The sequence below is a fragment of the Chlorocebus sabaeus genome, chromosome 2, assembly GCF_047675955.1.
Source record: "Chlorocebus sabaeus isolate Y175 chromosome 2, mChlSab1.0.hap1, whole genome shotgun sequence".
NCBI classification, from domain to species: domain Eukaryota; kingdom Metazoa; phylum Chordata; class Mammalia; order Primates; family Cercopithecidae; genus Chlorocebus; species Chlorocebus sabaeus.
Genome location: NC_132905.1, coordinates 20453609 through 20472443, shown reverse-complemented (window position 1 = coordinate 20472443; position 18835 = coordinate 20453609). Strand labels below are relative to the sequence as shown.

Genomic DNA, 18835 nt, shown 5'->3' with positions numbered 1-18835 from the left:
GGCCTTGTGACACTTCTGCACATAACTGGCACTTGTCTGCTTGCTGGTGGCCGCCTTCTTACCTGTTGCTCATTTTAATTTTTTAAAACTGAAAGCATGTCTGCAATTAAAAAAAGAAATCAGATGTGACTGGGTGCGTTGGCTCACACCTATAATCCCAGCAAGTTGAGAGGCTGAGGAGGGCAGATTACTTGAGCCCAGGAGTTGGAGGCCAGTTCAGGCAACATGGTGAAACTCTGTGTCTATCTTTTTAATTAAAAAAAATTTAAAAATGTATTGAGCTGTAATTTATATACTCTAATATACAGTTTTGAGTTATGACAAAGCATACAGCCAGGTAACCACTGCCCCAATCAAGGTATAGAACAGTCTCATCACCCCAGAATTCCCCTGTGTTCCTTTTCTCAGCCTTTTTTTCGGTCCTTAGCTCCTTACACTGTGATCTGTTTTCTGTCTCTATAATTTTGACTTTTCTAGAAATTAACAATTAAAATCATATCGTATGACATTTGCAGGCTGTTTTTTTTGAGACAGAGTCTTGCTCTGATGCCCAGGCTGGAGTGCAGAGTGTAATCTTGGCTCACTGCAACCTCTGTCTCCTGGGATCAAGTGATCTCATGCCTCAGCAACCTGAGTAACTGAGATTACAGGCATGCACCACCATGCCTGGCTAATTTTTGTATTTTTAGTAGAGATGGGGTTTCACCATGTTGGCCAGGCTGGTTTTGAATTCCTAGCCTGAAGAGATCCACCTCCCTTGGCCTCCCAAGGTGTTGGGATTACAGATGTGAGCCACCATGCCTGGGACTACATTTGCAGTTTTTATTTTTTTGAGATGGAGTCTCACTCTGTCACTCAGGCTGGAGTTCAGTGAGGTGATAGCTCACTGCAACCTCCGCCTCCCAGGTTCAAGCAATTCTGCTAACTCAGCATCCTCAGTAACTGGGATTACAGGTGCGTGCCACCATGCCCGGCTAATTTTTGTATTCTTAGAGACAGGGTCTCACTATGTTGGTCAATCTGGTCTCAAACTTCTGACCTCAAATGATCCATCCACCTCAGCCTCCCAAAGTGCTAGCATTACAGATGTGAGCCACTGTGCCCCAGCTATATTTGCAGTTTTAAAAATGAAATCAGTGTATACTTACGTTAACATCCACTGTCCCATATACCAGAGCAAAGTTTTTATTTATATTTTTAAACTATAAAGGTTATTTTTCAAAATAGAAATTTGGGCAGGGCGTGGTGGCTAACATCTGTAATCCCAGCACTTTGGGAGGCCAAGGCGTATGGATCTCTTGAGTCCCGGAGTTTAAGACCAGCCTTGGCAACATGGCAAAACCCCATTTCTATAAAAAGTAAGAAAAAGTTAGCTGTGCATGATTGTGTGAACCTGTAGGTCCAGCTACTTGGGAGGCTGAAGTGGGAGGATTACCTGAGCCTGGGAGGTGGAGTTTACAGTGAGTCGAGATCCTGCCACTTCATTCCAGCTTTTATTTATAAATAACATTTTTTTTTTTTTTTTTTTTTGGCGACGAAGTCTTGCTCTGCCGCCCAGGCTAGAGTGCAGTGGTGCAATCTCGGCTCACTGCAAGCTCTGCCTCCTGGGTTCACAGCATTCTCCATTCTCCTGCCTCAGCCTCCTGAGTAGCTGGGGCTTTGTTTTGTTTTTTTCAGACAGAGTCTCACTGTGTCGCCCAGGCTGGAGTGCAGTGTCGTGATCTTGGCTCACTGCAAGCTCTACCTTGTGGGTTCACGCTGTTCTCCTGCCTCAGCCTCCCAAGTAGCTGGGACTACAGGCACCCGCCACCAGGCCCAGCTAATTTTTTGTATTTTTAGTAGAGACGGAGTTTCACCATGTTGGCCAGGATGGTCTCGATCTCCTGACCTCGTGATCCGCCCTCCTCAGCCTCCCAAAGTGCTGGGATTACAAGTGTGAGCCACTGCGCCCGGCGTAAATAAAGTAAAAATTTGAAGCAAGCATGACAAAACATTAAGATTTGATAATGCTGGATATGTGGTAGGTAACACAGTTGTCCTCTGTTATTTTCTAATCTTTTCTGTCATGGTATGAACTATTTAATAATTTTTAAAAATCTTTTTCCCTCTTCTTACTGGGTAGAGGTCACTTGTTGACAGCTACAATTCTTCCACAATGCCCTGCTAGAGTGATATATTATGTTTTTGTCTCTATTTCTTGATTTTTCAATTTTAGCGAATATCTCTTGATTTCCCAATACGAATGCACCTATGGGGTAACTTTCAAATGGTGGAGAAAGGTATAAAATGAAAAGTAAAATGACTTCTTTTTCTAGTTTCAACTCCCTGTGCATCTCTTAACCAGAGGAATCTACTTCTGACAATTTCTTGTACATCTAAGTAGTATGCTTTCGATCTTTTACTTCTGATTGAAGAAAAGGTCTCTGTTCCACAAAGAGAAACAGTGGGCATCAGCTGACTCATAGAAGACTTTCAGCATAGAACAGAGTGAACAGATCTTTAATCTCTAAAAACTCTAGTGTGCTGAAAGCCCGTTATTGACTTGACTTTTGTCCCCTGACACTTTGAGTGTCTGGAGTGCTGGCTGTGCTGTGCTGGGACCAAGCCCTAGACCATGACCCTGAGCACAAGAGGTCAGTTTTTGGGTTTTTTGTTTTGTTTTGTTTTGTGTGAGACAGAGTCTTGCTCTTGCCCAGGCTGGAATGCAGTGGTGCCATCTCTGCTTGCTGCAACCTCCACCTCCCGAGTTCAAGTGATTCTCCTGCTTCAGCCTGCTGAGTAGAGCTGGGAAGCTGGAATTATAGGCATTCGCCACCACGCCTGGCAAATTTTTTTATTTTTAGTAGAGATGGAGTTTTGCCATGTTGGCCAGGCTGCTCTCGAACTCCTGACCTCGGGTGATCCACCCTCCTCGGCCTCTCAAAGTGATGAAATTGCAGGCATGAGCCACCGTGCCCAGCCTGTTTTGCTTTCAGCCTTACCCGTTTCTCTCCAGTGTCTTCTTTCTGGTGTGCTATTTATTTAACTAGTTTCTTACTGATGAAGATAAGGATATACTGGGGTTTTGTTATTAGAGATAAAATAACAAAATCACTGCTTCTTTTTGCAGTTAGTTCTTGAGAAATTTCTAGAGATGGATAGATATATTTGGTGGTGGGGGAAACCCTTTTGGCTGAGTATGGTGGCTCATTCCTGTAATCCCAGCACTTTGTGAGGCCAAGGTGGAAGGATTCCTTGAGGCCAGGAGTTTGTGAGCAGCCTGGGCAACATAGGGAGACTCTGTCTCTACAAAAAAAAAAAAGGCTGGGTGCGGTGGCACACACCTGTAGTTCCAGCTACTTGGAGCCTGGGGCAGGAAGCTCACTTGAGCCCAGGATTTCAACAGAGACTCTGTCTTTGAAAAAGCAAACAGGCCAGGCATCGTGGCTTACTCCTGTAATCTCACACTTTGGGAGGCCGAGGTGGGTGTGGTGGCACAGGCTTGTAATCCCAGCTACTCGGGAGGCTGAGGCACGATGATTGAGAATCACTTGAACCGGCGTGGCGGAGGTTGCAGTGAGCTGAGTTCACACCACTGCACTCCACCCTGGGTGACAGCAAGACTCTGTCTTTAAAAAAAAAAAAAAAAAAAGAAGAAGAAGAAAAACCTCTTAATACATTTTGTTAGATTGCTGCCAGAAGAATTTTGCTTGTTAATTCGTGTAGGGACCACCCCCAACTTCCCTTACTCATTGATCAGTGCTTGCCATTGTAAAATTGGTTTCTCTGCTTCAGAAGTAATGCATGATCATTGCAGAAACTTAACAACTTTGTAGAATTAGGCAATGCAGAAGGCTGAGCCCGCTCATCTCAACTTTTTTTTTTTTTTTTGAGACGGAGTTTTGCACTTGTTGCCCAGGCTGGAGTGCAATGGCGTGATCTTGGCTCACCGTAACCTCCGCCTCCCGGGCCTGGGTTGAAGCGATTCTCCTGCCTCAGCCTGTTGAGTAGCTGGGATTATAAGCATGTGCCACCACGCCTGGCTAATTGGGATTTCTCTGTGTTGGTCAGGCTGATCTCAAACTCCTGACCTCAGGTGATCTGCCTGCCTTGACCTCCCAAAGTACTGGGATTACAGGCATGAGCCACAGTTCTGGGCCTAAAATTAGATGATATCTTACTGTTTTACAACTTTATTTTTCTAGTTAATATATCTTTCCATGTTGTTATGTGTATTCAGATCTCTATCATTCCTGAATTTGCCCTATCTTATTTAACCGTTATATTGATGAACATCTGTTACTATTTCCATCAATGCTATAATGAACATCATCGTTCAGTTTCTTTGTACATTTGCTGAACTATGTGTTTTTCTTTTTTTTTTTTTTTTTTTTTTCTTTAAGACAGAGTCTTGCTCTGTTGCCAGGCTAGAGTGCAGTGGCACGATCTCAGCTCACTGCAACCTCCGCCTCCTGGGCTCAAGTCTTTCTGTTGCCTCAGCCTCCCGAGTAGCTGGGATTACAGGCATGCACCACATGCCCAGCTAATTTTTGTGTTTTTTAGTAGAGAGGGGGGTTTCACCATGTTGGCCAGGATGGTCTCGATCTCTTGACCTCGTGATCTGCCTGCCTCAGCCTCCCAAAGTGCTGGGATTACAGGTGTGAGCCACTGTGCCCGGCTGGTTGATTTTATAGATGTAGAATGGTTGGGTAAAATAGTGTGGACGTTTGAAGTTTTCATAAGCGTTGCTGAATTGCTGCCAAAGGGATTGTACTGTTTAATTCTACTATCAGCAGTATATGGGACTGCTTGTTTCCAGCCTCATTGTCAATATATATAAAAAAGGTTATATAAAAAAATCTTTACCAGTTTTAATGAGCAACAGATGCATTATCATGTTCTTATTTTGATTGAATTACTTTGGAGTTGATGGTTTATTTTTTTTTTCCCCAGCTTTATTAAGATATAATTGACAAATAAATTGCATATATTGACCAGGTGCGGTGGCTCGTGCCTGTATTCCCAGCACTTTGGGAGGCTGAAGTGGGTGGATCACTTGAGGCTAGGAGTTTGAGACCAGCCTGGTCAATATGGTGAAACCCCCATCTCTACTAAAAATATAAAAAATTAACTGGGTGTGGTGGTGCATGCCTGTAGTCCCAGCTGCTCAGGTGGCTGAGGCATGAGAATGACTTGAACCTAGGAGGCAGAGGTTGCAGTGAGCTGAAAATGTGCCTCTGCAAGCCAGCCTGGGCGACAAGACTCTGTCTCAAAAAACAACAAGAAAAAAATTGCATATATTTATGGTGTACAACGTAATGTTTTGATTCATTGTTTTGGTTTTCATTTCATTTACTATTAATGAGGTTGAGTAACAGATTACCCCTTCATTTGTTATTTGGCTTGGTTGTCTTTTTTTTTTTGGTCTTGTTATTGATTTGTATATTTTATTTGTATATTAAGGATGTTACTCCTTTATCATGTAGTAACTATTTTTTCCCAGTTTGGTAGCTTTTTTATTTCTTTATTTTATAAAGGTATAATTTACATACAGTAAAATGTACTTTTTTTTGTTCGTTTGTTTTATAGAGATGGGGTTTCCCTATGTTGCCCAGGCTGGTCTCGAACTCCTGGGCTCAAGGGATCTGTCTGCCATGGCCTCCCAAAGTGCTGGGATTACAGGCATGAGCTACCACACCCAGTGGTTTTTTTTTTTCCTCTTTTGAGATGGAATCTCACTCTGTCGCCCAGGCTGGAGTGCAGTGGTGCAGTCGCAGCTCACTGCAACCTGCGCCTCTTGGGTTCAAGCGATTCTCCTGCCTCAGCCTCCCGAGTAGCTAGGACTACAGGCACATACCACCACACCCAGCTAATTGTTTGTATTTTTAGAGACAGGGTTTCACCATGTTAGCCAGGATGGTCTTGATCTCTCGACCTCATGATCCGCCCATCTTGGTCTCCTGAAGTGTTGGAATTAAAGGTGTAAGCCACCATGCTCGGCCTTTTTTTTTTTTTAATGAGACAGGGTCTTGCTCTGTATCCCAGGCTGTAGTGCAGTGGTGTGATATAGCTCACTGCAACCTTGAACTCTTGAACTCAGAGGATCCTCTTGCCTCAGCCTTTCAGAGTTCTGGGATTATGGGTGTGAGCCACCGCACCCAGCCCCCTCCCCCACCCTTTTTTTTTTTTATTAGACTCTTGCTATGTTGCCCAGACTGGAGGGCAGTGGTGTGATCATAGCCCATTGCAACCTTGAGCTCATGAGCTCAAGGAATCCACTTGCCTCAGCCTCCCAAAGTGCTGGGGTTATAGGCATAATCCACTGTACCTGGTCCTTTAATTTTTTAATGTTTATTTAAGCTTTAAAAATTAGATTTTTAATTTTTTTTGAGACGGAGTTTTGCTCTTGTTACCTAGGCCGGAGTGCAATGGCACGATCTCAGCTTACTGCAACCTCCGCCTCCCAGGTTCAAGTGATTCTCCTGCCTCAGCCTCCGAGTAGCTGGGATTACAGGTGCGTGCCACCATGCCTGGCTAATTTTTTTTCGTATTTTTAGTAGAGACAGGGTTTCACCATGTTGGTCAGGCTGATCTCGAACTCTTGACCTCAGGTGATTCACCCACCTCAGCCTCCCAAAGTGCTGGGATTACAGGCGTAAGCCACTGCACCCAACCTCTGTGTACTACTACTTTCATCTGAGCCATTTGAGAGTTAGTTATGTAGCATATATTCCTAAGAATAAGGCCATTTGCTTACATAACCACAGTAAAGTTATATTCAATCCAGGGAATTTAAGCTTAATTCAGGATGTTTATCTACAGTTTATATTCCATTTTTCCCTGTCCATGATGCAGTCTAGGACCAGACGTTGCATTTAGTTGTCCTATCCCTTTAGTCCGCCTTTCTTGGCCTCATGATATTGACATTTTTGAAGTATATGGTATGGCTAATTACTTTGTAGAATGTTTCTCTATTTGGGTTCATCAGAGTTTCCTTCTTAGATTCAGGTTGTGTGTTTTAGCTAGAAATTACTATAGAGTCTATATCTCAGCGAAATCCAAATGGTGTACTCTTGTGTCTTTCAGGGAAGTCTTCTGACCAACTGGCCCTCTGTCCCTCCTACCATAAAGGAGGAGGAAAGCAGTGAGGAGGAACCTGCAGCAGCCACCACTTCAAAGGAGCAGGAGCCCATCCCTACAGATCTGGACACAGTACGAACACCCGAGCCCTTGGAGGAATTTCCGAAGCGTGAGGACCAGGAAGGCTCCCCGCCGGAAATGAGTCTGCCCTACAAGTGGGTGGTGGAGGCAGCCAACCTCCTCATCCCTGCCGTGGGTTCTAGCCTCTCTGAAGCCCTGGACTTGATCGAGTCGGTATGTTGGTCACAACATTTCACAGTGGGCACAGAACACCCCTAGCAGGAAGTGCTTCTCTTCATGGGCCCACGTCCTTTTGCTCATTCCATTGCCCTGCTAACAGTTACTGACTTGATGCTGAGTGCCCAACCCTAACCCAAGGGCTGGGGACACCAGGGTCGTCACCATGCAGTCCCTGTCTTTGGGGAGCTCCCGGTGTGTGCAGCAGGAGTTTGTGGTGGCATCTGACCTCTATGTATGGCACAAGGCGGGGTGGGAAGGCTGACCAGAGGAGGTGGCACTGCACTGAGCCCTAAAGGTTGACTGCAGGTGACAGCACAGGACAGCGTGGTATTTGTGGCATCACACATGGTTGGGTCTCCCTGAAGAAGAGGAGCCCAGGAAGTGCCAAGGCTTGGTGCTAGTCTTGGAGTGGTGAGTGGGTTCTGGTTACTCAGGATAGGGCAGCCGTTGAGCCCGTGTTGTGGTTACTGTGTTGGCTGTGGGGTTGTGTCCTTTGAGGAGGGCTTCTTCGTGTGACATCCTAGCTTCTGACTGCATCAGCCAGGCCTGCCGTGTAGAGCGAATTTTGGGAGGTGAAAGACCAGAGGCCTGGTCACTGGGGTGGGGAGTCCAGTATGGGAGTCCATGTTCGCCTTCCCACTCAGGTGTCTTCCGTCCTAGAACATACTACTGCCAGGGTCTGAGCTTAACATACAGTCTTCGTGTTATCCTGTGAGGCGTGTCATTTCTGTTTTGTAGGTGAGACTGAGGCTCAGAGAGGTCAAGTAGTATACCCATGGTTGCACAGCAAGTACATTTGGTGGTCTTGACTGCCGTGCTGTGCTCCTGCTACTACTTGATGAAGGGTTGGAGGGCCATCTACTCAGGCCCTCTTTCACTCTAGGTCTCACCTCTTGACCCCAGTGGCTGGGACTGGACCCAGCTATAGACACTGTCTGTGGTGCCCCCACCTCCAGGGATTGTCAGAGGAGTTTGAGAGGCACTAGCACATTCATGGATTCTCAGCACAGCCTTGAAGCAAGCACTGGGCACCATCCCTCGCCCGAGCTCTGAGGGGAGTGTTGAGAGGAGAGTGGGCCCCTCCATGCCTGGCACACTGTTTATACCACAGCATCACCTCCCTTTACCCTAGACCGTTCTGTTTTCTTTTGCTTGCAGGCACAGCTCGCCTGTATTGAGCACCCACTGATTGCCAGAGCCAGTGCTTAATGAGTAATTACAGTACCTAAGATTTGAGTGCTTGCCACTTGGCAGGCCCATCACTTGCTACCTAATGTGTGGGCTCTTCGTTGGTCTTTTTTTTTTTGAGATGGAGCCTTGCTCTATTGCCCAGGCTAGAGTGCAGTGGTGTGATCTCGGCTCACTGCAAGCTCCGCCTCCTGGGTTCACGCCATTCTCCTGCCTCATCATCCTGAGTAGCTGGGACTACAGGCACCTGCCACCACGCCCGGCTAATTTTTTGTATTTTTTAGTAGAGACGGGGTTTCAGTATGTTAGTTAGGATGGTCTCAATCTCCTGACCTCGTGATCTGCCCGCCTCGGGCTCCCAAAGTGCTGGGATTACAGGTGTGAGCCACTGCGCCCGGCTTTAGTTGGTCTTTAACAACCTGTGAGGTGGGTAGTGGACTCATCAACAGTGAGAGCACCCCACACTCAGAGAGGTTAGGAGAGACTTGGCCAGTTTCACATAGCTGGTGACCTCCAGGAACAGGAGTCAGGCCCTGCTGTCCGTCCGGCTCAGAGCTCAGGCTGTTTCCACGATGACCTTCAGCGCCTGTTGGGGGAGTTACTGCATATGTGGAAATCCTGTCTTCCTTCCTCTGCTCCGTCCACTTGAGTGGTCCTTGTAGGATGTACTTCTGGTCTACCAGACACTGTCAGTGCTGGGGCCTCCCTGAGGTTGGGGTGTGGGCCTGAGGTCAGTCCTGCCTCCAGCTGGCCTCTATCCTTAGGAGTGAATTGCCCCAGGCTCCTGCAAGTCCTGGGAACCAGAACTCGGCATTAGCATCTGGGTCCTCTCAGAGGCCAGAACCCAAAGACCAGAAGCCTTTTGGTTTGTGGTGTGATTTACTGGGTAAAGGAGGGAAAACCTGTAGTGACTCATGGGCTTGTTCTAGAAGCTGAGTAACTTCGGGAAGACCAAATCCCCTTAGCTCAGCTTCCTTGGTATGAAAGGGAAAGTAATGCTTCCATGGCAGAATTGTGGGGATTGGAAACAACTTTTGTGAGCTGCCCCAAGGAGGCATCAATGATGAGTGACATCCCATTCACTGCTCTATATTTTGTTCTATAAAAATATCTGCAGGCTGAGTACTGTGGTTCATGCCTATAATCCCAGCACTTTGGGAGGCTGAGGTGAGAGGATCACATGAGCCCAGGAGTTTGAGACCAGCCTGGGTAGCGTAGCGAAACACAGTCTCTGTAAAAAATCTTTTAAAAACTTAGCTGAAACTGGGTGCAGTGGCTCACACCTGTCATCCCAGCACTTGGGGAGGCCGGGACTGTCAGATCACCTGAGGTCAGGAGTTCGAGACCAGCCTGCCTAATATGGTGAAACCCTGTCTCTACTAAAAGTACAAAAATTAGGTGGGCGTGATGGCACATGCCAGTAGTCCCAGCTACTCAGGAGGCCGAGGCGAAGGTTGCAGTGAGCCGAGATTGCACCATTGCACCACAGCCTGGGCAACAGAGTGAGACTCTGTCTCAGAAAAAAAGAAAGATAAAAAATTAGCCAAGAATGGTGGTACATGCCTGTAGTCCCAGCTACTTGGGAGGCTGGGGTGGGAGGATCGCTTGAACCCATGAGTTTAAGCCTGCAGTGAGCTGTGATTGTGCTACTATACTCCAGCGTAGGCAACAGAGTGAGACCCTGTCTCTTTAAAGGAGAAAAGAATCTATGAAAATATAGATGTATAGTCATAGAAAACTTTGAGGAAATGCATGAAATATTAATGATTGATCCTGAGCTGTGGGATCATACTTGACACTTACATAATTCCTTTAATGAACAAGTCCTCTTGTATTAAGAGCATAGTAATTGCAATTCCTAACTTCCCTCCCTGGGCAGGACCCCGATGCTTGGTGCGACCTGAGTAAATTTGACCTCCCTGAGGAGCCATCTGCAGAGGACAGTATCAACAACAGCCTAGTGCAGCTGCAAGCATCACAGCAGCAGCAGGTCCTGCCACCCCGCCAGCCTGCTGCCCCAGTGCCCAGCGTGACCGAGTACCGCCTGGATGGCCACACCATCTCAGACCTGAGCCGCAGCAGCCGGGGGGAGCTGATCCCCATTTCCCCCAGCACTGAAGTTGGGGGCTCTGGCATTGGCACGCCACCCTCGGTGCTCAAGCGGCAGAGGAAGAGGCGTGTGGCCCTGTCCCCTGTCACTGAGAATAGCACCAGTCTGTCCTTCCTGGATTCCTGTAACAGCCTCACGCCCAAGAGCACACCTGTTAAGACCCTGCCCTTCTCGCCCTCCCAGGTGCGTGGACCCCACTGTGGCAGCTTACTGGATTGGTACAGACACCTAGTGTTCAGTGCTGGGGCAAGGGTGAGCAAAACCAGACCTGGCTCTGTCCTCATGCAGCTTACGCTCTGGTAGGAAGACCAGTTAACTGAAAAAGACCCAGAAAATGTGATAATCAGGATGAAGGAGAAGGCTTATGGTGCTGCATATGGGTATCTAGTCTGGGTGAGTCCAGGAAGACTGCCAGGAGGAGGAGGAGGAGGATGCTGGTAGCTGGGTAATGAAAGAGAGGAAGAGAACTGTCGTGTTTGTTCATTCCATTTGTGGAACCTATTTCGTAGCAGACTTGCCAGCACTGGGGAGCAAAGATGAAGATGATGGGTTGTCCCCAGCACTGACTGGCCCTGCCCGGTGCTGGGAAGAGCTGGGATAGCCAGTGCTGGGGATGAGCTTGTAATGAACCAGAATAGAGTGTGGGAAGTGCCATGTGATAGCAATTGCGAAGTCACTGAGAACTCACTGTCCTGGGTGTTGCCCCTGGGTGCCCTTTTAGTAACACACAGAGCTTCGGGAGCCAGGATGGATGCCAGACTCTCTCCGAGACAGAGGTCATGGGGGCACCTGGCCTTCTGCAGAGAGGTATCTGGGCTGGTTCTCCTTGAGCACCTTGACCAAAGGCACAGAAAAGGAAGGGCAGAGAGGATGTGTGGAGTCGTAGGGGGTGGTGCAGGGCCTTGGTGGGCCTAGGTATAACCTCGGGCTTTGCCTGTCATTAGGTCTGTTCCTCCCATGAGGCTGTGGGTGAGAGCGAGGCCCTGAGGTGGCCCGGTGCAGGAGGCAACCCTGTCATCATGGGTCAGGATGGCTAGTGGCATTTTGAGAGAGTCCCCGTGTCGGTTTGCTCCAGTTGCTTAACAGAGTACCACAGACTCGGTGGATTCGACAACAGAAATTGAGCATCATTGGTTTCTTCTGAGGCCTCTCTCCTTGGCTTGTAGATGCTGGCTCCTCCTGTGTTTTCACGTGGTCGCCTGTGTCCTAATCTATTATTTTTTCTTTTAAAACCTCTTATTTTATAATCTTATAGGGATACCAGGTATTGGATTAAGGCCCACTCTAATGACTTTATTTTTTTATTTTTATTTTTTGAGATGGAGTCTTGTTCTATTGTCCAGGCCGGAGGCTGGAGTGCAGTGGCATGATCACAGCTTACTGCAACCTCCACCTCCCAGGTTCAAGCAATTTTCCTGCCTCAGGCTCCTGAGTAGCTGGGATTACAGGCATGAGCCACCATGCCCAGCTATTTTTTGTTGTTGTTGTTTTAGCAGAGATGGGGTTTCACCATGTTGGCCAGACTGGTCTCGAACTCCTGACCTCAAGTGATCCACCCGCCTTGGCCTCCCAAAATGCTGGGATTACAGGTCTGAGCCACTGCACCCAGCCTCTATTGACTTCATTTTAACTTATACCACTTTATTTTTTATTTTTATTTTTTGAGATGTAGTCTTGCTCTGTTGCTCAGGCTGGAGTGCAGTGGCATGATCTCAGCTCATTGCAACCTGCATCTCCCAGGTTCAAACAGTTCTCCCACCTCAGCCTCCCGAGTAGCTGGGATTACAGGTGCCCGCCACCATGGAGTTTCACCATGTTGACCAGACTATAACTTACCACTTTATTTATTTATTTATTTTTTGGAGATGGAGTCTTGCTCTGTTGTCCAGGGTGCAGTAGTGCAGTCTCAGCTCACTGCAACTTGTGCCTCCTGGGTTCAGGCAATTCTCCTGCTTCAGCCTCTCGAGTAGCTGGGATTACAGGGGCCCACCACCATGCCTGGCTAATTTTTGTATTTTTAGTAGAGTCGGAGTTTCACCATGTTGGCCAGGCTGGTCTCGAAGGCCTGACCTCAGGTGATCCACCTGCCTCTGCGTCCCACAGTCCTGGGATTACAGGCGTGAGCCACTGCGCCTGGCCTAACTAACCGCTTTAGAGGCTTTATCTCCAAGTATTAATACAGTCCCATTCTGAGGTGCTAAGAGTTGGGACTTGAGGATGTAAATTTGAGGGAGACACAGGTCAGCCTGTAACATGCTGCAAGTGAGGGCTGCTGGCTGGAGAAGGAAGGCAGCGGGTCCCTAAGCTACTATTTGGGCAGCTCAGGATGATGGAGCATGGTGGCCGCCCTACGCCAGAGACCCCATTTAGAGTGGTGACCCTGAGGGTTGCAGATGGCTCTCTATTACAGCATCTTCAGGGAAGAGAGGGTGGTGCTTCAAAGAATGGATGCTGACTTAGGTCTAGATTTGAGTCTCACCTCTAGCATTCAGTGCAAGACTCAAAACTTCTCTAAGCTTTGGTTCTCTTACCTGTAAAAGGGAGATAGTTATAGTGCCTGTGTCTCAGGATTTGTGGGAACTAAATTATTTGTGTGACGTGCTTAGCACTGGCAAGAGAAGGTGCCTTCTAAATGGTAACCCCCCACCACCAGGATCACTACAACTGTCACATGCCTTGCGCCTTCACAGGTCAGTTCAGAGCTAGTTTTATTTCTTCTGAAAAGGAGCCGCTCTCCCGCAGTTGACTTCCTGTGCCTTAACTGCATCATGGCACTTGAGTAGAGATGGCAAAAGCTAGGATTAGGGTGACGGAACCCCAGAGGCCTGTGTGAACCTGCTTGGTGGGCTCCTGGGATCGATCTGTCCCAGTCTTTGTTCTCTGGTGTCTGATGGTCAGGAGGGGACCTCAATATCAGAGAGCAGACGTTTTAGGGGAGGAGCTCAAGGATCTCTACCCATGACCCCCTGAGGTCTCAGGAATCCACATGCAGGTGATCATTTTGTCTTGTTCCCTCTCTCTTCTTCGGCAGTTTTTGAACTTCTGGAACAAACAGGACACATTGGAGCTGGAGAGCCCCTCGCTGACATCCACCCCAGTGTGTAGCCAGAAGGTGGTGGTCACCACACCACTGCACCGGGACAAGACACCCCTGCACCAGAAACATGCTGCGTGAGTGCTGTAATGCCCCCCACCTTCACCGTCCTCTCCCTCAGCAACATGAGACCGTGGACTTGAGGACCACTCAAGCTGGTAGAACAGTGGGAGGGGACACCCTTGGAATAACACTGGAGACTGTTTGAAGAAAGCCCTCTCCTTTCTGGCCACCACGATTTATCATTTTTGTCAGTATAGTCTGGGGCTCCACCTGTGCTTTTCCTCATTTGTTATTTTTTAATTTGATAGTTTTCCTTTTTTGTGATCCTCCTGCCTCAGCCTCCTGAGTAGCTGGGACTCTAGGTGCATGCCACCATGCTCATCTAATAAAATTTTTTAAGAGGTGAGGTCTTGCTACTTTATCTGGGCTGGTTTTGAACTGGCCTTAAAGTGATCCTGCCACAGCCTCCCAAAACGCTGGGATTACAGGCATGAGCTACTGCACCTGGCCCTCATTTGATAATTTTCTGTCTCAGGAGTGGACAGAGTCCATATTAGCCTGAAAAACATAATCTCTTCCCCTTCCTAAGGTTTCAAGTGCAAATTCTCTGTGTTTGAGCAGCCTTATGTGCAAGGCGGGAAGTGCCCCAGTCCCTCCATCAGGACTGGAGGCTGCATTCCTCTCCTCTGAGCTTACGGAGCACGGCGTTTTCTGTCTGGAAGTCTGTGCAGGTTGCTCGCCAGCCTGCCTTTATGGAAGTGCTTTTACAATAAATTTACTTCCTCGAGTCATCATGATTCTAAATTCCAGGTAGAGAGAGTTGCTTAACTATTCCTCTGCTTGATACATTAGCTGGAGGAGGAAATCATTATTTTGTGATTCAGAAGTCAGCTCAGGAATTTTAGCCCTGATAATGATATAATTTCAGGAAAAGATCTGTGACTCCCTTAGTCAGAAATCATTCTCCAAAGTCCGGCTCAGTGGCTCACACTTGTAATCCCAGCACTTGGGAGGCCGAGGTGGGAGGATCACTTGAGACTAGGGGTTTAAGACCAGTCTGGGCAATATAGGGAGACACTGTCCATCCAAAAAAAAGAAAAAATTTTTATTTATTTTTGAGATGGAGTCTTGCTTTGTCACCCAGGCTGGAGGGCAGTGACGCAATCTCAGCTCACTGCAACCTCCGCCTCCCAGGTTCAAGTGGTTCTCCTGCCTCAGCCTCCTGAGTAGCTGGGATTACAGGTGTGAGCCACCACACCTGGCTAATTTTTATATTTTTAGTAGAAACGGGGTTTCACCATGTTGGTCAGGCTGGTCTCAAACTCCTGACTATGTGATCCACCCACCTTGGCTTCCCAAAGTGCCGGGATTACATGTGTGAGCCACCGCTCCCAACCAAAAAAATTTTTTTTAATTAGCTGGACATGGTAGTGTGTGCCTGTAGTCCCAGCTACTCGGGAGGCTGAAGTGGGAGGATTGCTTGAGCCCAGGAGTTTGAAGCTGCAGTGAGCTATGGTTGACTACTGCACTCCAGCCTAGGTGACAGAGCGTGACCCTCTTTCTAGTTTTTTTTGTTTTTTGTTAAAGAAAGAGAAAAGAAATCCGTCTCTAAAGAGTTGATCTGAAGTGTAACTTAGATAGGTTTCGTGATAAATGATTGTCCATTCAAACCAGAATCCTGGACTTTGGATCTAAGCCCTTAAACAGAGATGCTGTCACTACAAAAGGCATTGATACTTCTCTCTCTCCCTTTCTTTCTTACCCGTGTGACCTCATTTGCTGCCTCCCTCCAACTCCTTTTTTCTATAGGAAGAAGCATCTCCAGTGTTCATTCCTCTTTAGATCCATATGTCCATCTTATTCCTTCTGAAGGCCATCCTTTAACCATGTAGTGTGGGCCTGCTGGTGAATTCTAATTTTTATAGTTTTTGCTAATTTTTCTATTTTTTTTGTAGAGATGGGGTTTCACCATGTTGGCCAGGCTGGTCTCTAACTCCTGACTCAAAGGCAGGCCTTGGCCTCCCAAAGTGCTGGTATTATAGGAGTGAGCTGTAATCCAGCTGTTATTCTTTTGTAGAGAGTCTCTTTAGTTATCTCTCAAATTTGCCAGGCTGTATGGTGGTGTGGTTATTTCTCTATTTTTTTCCTCCCTGGCTTTCATATCAGACTAAAGATTCAAACCTTGAGCTGAGGAAGTGTTTATTTCTTTAGTTTTTCTTTTCCTGTCTGCCCCTTCTCCTACCTTACGAATTCCTTCCTATATAGGCTGGATTGATCTGTGTCTTTTTCGTCTTCATACTCCTCTTCGCCATCTTGAGCCATATCCTTAATCTGCCAAGAACATGATGGGATTGTTTTCTGATTCACCAGTTTGGTTGTCTGTGGTTTCCAGCTTGCTGAGTTCTCTGACGTACAGAGCTGCATTTTTTATCTCCAAGCAATCTTTTGAATTCCCTTTTCAAGTCAGCCTCCCTGCCTCCCTGAGGTTTCTTTTTGAGATAGTCTTGCTCTGTCCCCAAGGTTGAATGCAGTGGTCTGATCATGGCCCACTGTAGCTTCTACCTCCCAGGCTCAAGCGATCCTCCCACCTCAGCCCCCTAACTAGCAGAGACCTCAGGTGTGCACCACCATGCCTGGCTAATTTTCTTGTTTTTTGGAGAGACAGGGTCTCACTGTGTTGCCCAGGCTAGTCTTGAACTCTGGGACTCAAGCAATCCTTCCGCCTCAGCCTCCTAAAATGCTGGCATTACAAGGGTGAGTCACCAGGCCCGGCCTCTCCCTGAGTTTTCTAATGTGTGTATATACACTTTTTTTTTTTTCCTTTTTCCATTTTTCCGAGACAAGGTCTCTCTTAGTCACCTAGGCTGGAGTGCAGTGGTGTAATCATGGCTCACTGTAGTCTCGAATTCCGGGCTTGAGTGGCCCTCCTCCCATAGTCTCTGGAGTAGTTGGGACTACAAGCACCACCGTGGCTGGCTGATTTTTAAATTTTTAGTAGAGATGGAGTCTCTCTGTGTTACCCAGGCTGTTCTTGAACTCCTGGCCTCAAGTGATCCTCTCCTGTTAGCCTAACACTAATCCTAGAGTGTTAGGATTGCAGGTGTGAACCACTGCCTTTGGCCATGTGTGGGCTTTTAGTCCTTGTTGATTCCACGAATTAGAGGGGTTCTGGAACTTTCTCATGTTCCTCAGAAACTCCATTGTCCCATGGAGATGCTTGAGTGGCTCAGATTCACCCCTGTGAGCTGTGGTTTGAACTGTAAGATGTGTACATTTGACCTGTGCTTACCTGTCTTCGCTCTTCCTTACAGAGGGGGATCTCTGTGTGTCCCAGATGGGGGATAACAAGGGTTTGGGAAGAGACTGTGGATCCCTGCCTGATCTCTAGGTCCTGAGGAAGGAAGAAAAGAATGGTCTGCACTTGTACTAGTTTTTTTATCCCCCCATGGAGTGGCTGGCCAGTTGCGGGAAGTGGAGGCGTCCAGGCCCCAGGCTCCTGTCTCTAGGAGTTGACCTCATGACCTGAGTCCCTGGCTACCTGGGCTTTTCTCTCATCCTCTAAGTGCCTTGGTTATGCCATGAGAGTCAGCCGTGGTGGCATCTCCAGGTGACTAAGGTCACATACTAGCACAAGGGCTCATGTTTGTGGAACCTGGTAGCTTCCTTCAGAGCTGACATTTGCCCACAGCCAGCCTGGCCCTGCCGCATATCGCCAGCCCTGGCGCTCTGGGGCGTGAGGTGCCTCTTCTGTCCCCCTGCTCCAGGGGCAGGCGGAAATCACCCATGGTGGGTCCACATCTAATAGAAGTATCTTACAGTTCTGCTTCTGGACCAGACCATCCTGGGTTTTTTCTGTGCTCTGCTGAAGGGTTTCCTCCGCATGTCCATCACCTTGGTGAACTCTCAGGAGACCTGGGAAGATGCTGGCCTCACCTCTCGCCCCTCCTTTCCCTCAGTGTGCTGCTGCCATCCTTCTCACACAGGCTCTCCAGGGACAGCTGGGCAGGATGGGATCTTCCTGGGTTCCCACCTTGCTCCGTGCCCCTCTCACTGTTCCTGAAGTGTGGCCATGGGCTGCCTTGTTTTCTGGAAAGTCCCAAGTCTGGACCGTGACTGAGCAGCATTCTTAGCTATCTGCCACCCGTCTGGAGCTCTTGGCCCCTCTTAGACTCCCCTTTTCCTTCTGTTTCCCCCGAGCCCCTGACTTTGACCTGCAGGGTGGGGAGAGGGATGGGAAGAGAACTTGTGCTGGGCCAAAGGTCACATTGGGGGAAGGTGGAGCCAGGGCAGCAGAGTGCCTGGCGTCGGCCCCTGTCCTGTCACTAATTCCCCTGCTCTGGCCCCTGGCAGGTTTGTAACCCCAGATCAGAAGTACTCCATGGACAACACTCCCCACACACCAACCCCATTCAAGAACGCCCTGGAGAAGTACGGACCCCTGAAGCCCCTGGTATGTAGTGTGGTCACTGCTGTGGATCTCTGCCCAGTGGGATCCCTTGGGTTCATCCAACCATGTTCAGTCCACAGGACGCTTCCCTCTGAGGTCTCCCTTGATTCTTCCTCCTGAGAAGATGCGGAGATCCTGATAGTATAAATGGGGAAACTGAGGCTGCTTCTTGTCACTTCCTCCGACTGCTCCTGAGCACCTGAGTGTTCTGGCTAGTGCTGGAGACATGGGGGTATCCTGTGACACTCAGCCTCAGGATGGGGGAGACTGATGTGAAATACAAATAGCTCAAACACTTTCAGGCAAAGATAAGCACTGTGCCTAGTTCAGAGAAGTGGCAAATTGCTGCTCTGGCCTGTCTTCTGACCAACTCCCAGTTCTCTACAGAGCACTGGAAAGCCCCAGAGACGTCTTTCCCACAGTGTGCAGGCTGTACTTCTCCCCTGCTCTTCCCAGTGATGGGATGGTTGTGTTTTCTCTGTGAAAACAGGAGTTGGCACCTTGGGCTTTCTGAAACACACAGGTGTTTTAGAAATCGGTGGAGGGTTGTGGAGGCACTGGACTGTGAACAAGGTCTGCAGTTGGTCCCCCTGCCCTCTCTCTCCACTGCGTGGAGCCTCCTATGAAGCCCAAG

The 18835-nt window shown here is 48.2% G+C and overlaps 1 protein-coding gene across 1 annotated transcript in view; it reads left to right on the top strand.

The window, feature by feature from the left end:
* MYBL2 (MYB proto-oncogene like 2) overlaps positions 1-18835 on the top strand; it is a 51763-nt gene that overhangs the window by 27130 nt on the left and 5798 nt on the right. The window contains exons 7-10 of the mRNA XM_008016871.3: positions 7066-7353; positions 10427-10840; positions 13689-13828; positions 18105-18204. Of these exons, the coding sequence (XP_008015062.2) occupies positions 7066-7353; positions 10427-10840; positions 13689-13828; positions 18105-18204 (942 nt within the window). The remainder of the gene's footprint in view (positions 1-7065; positions 7354-10426; positions 10841-13688; positions 13829-18104; positions 18205-18835) is intronic.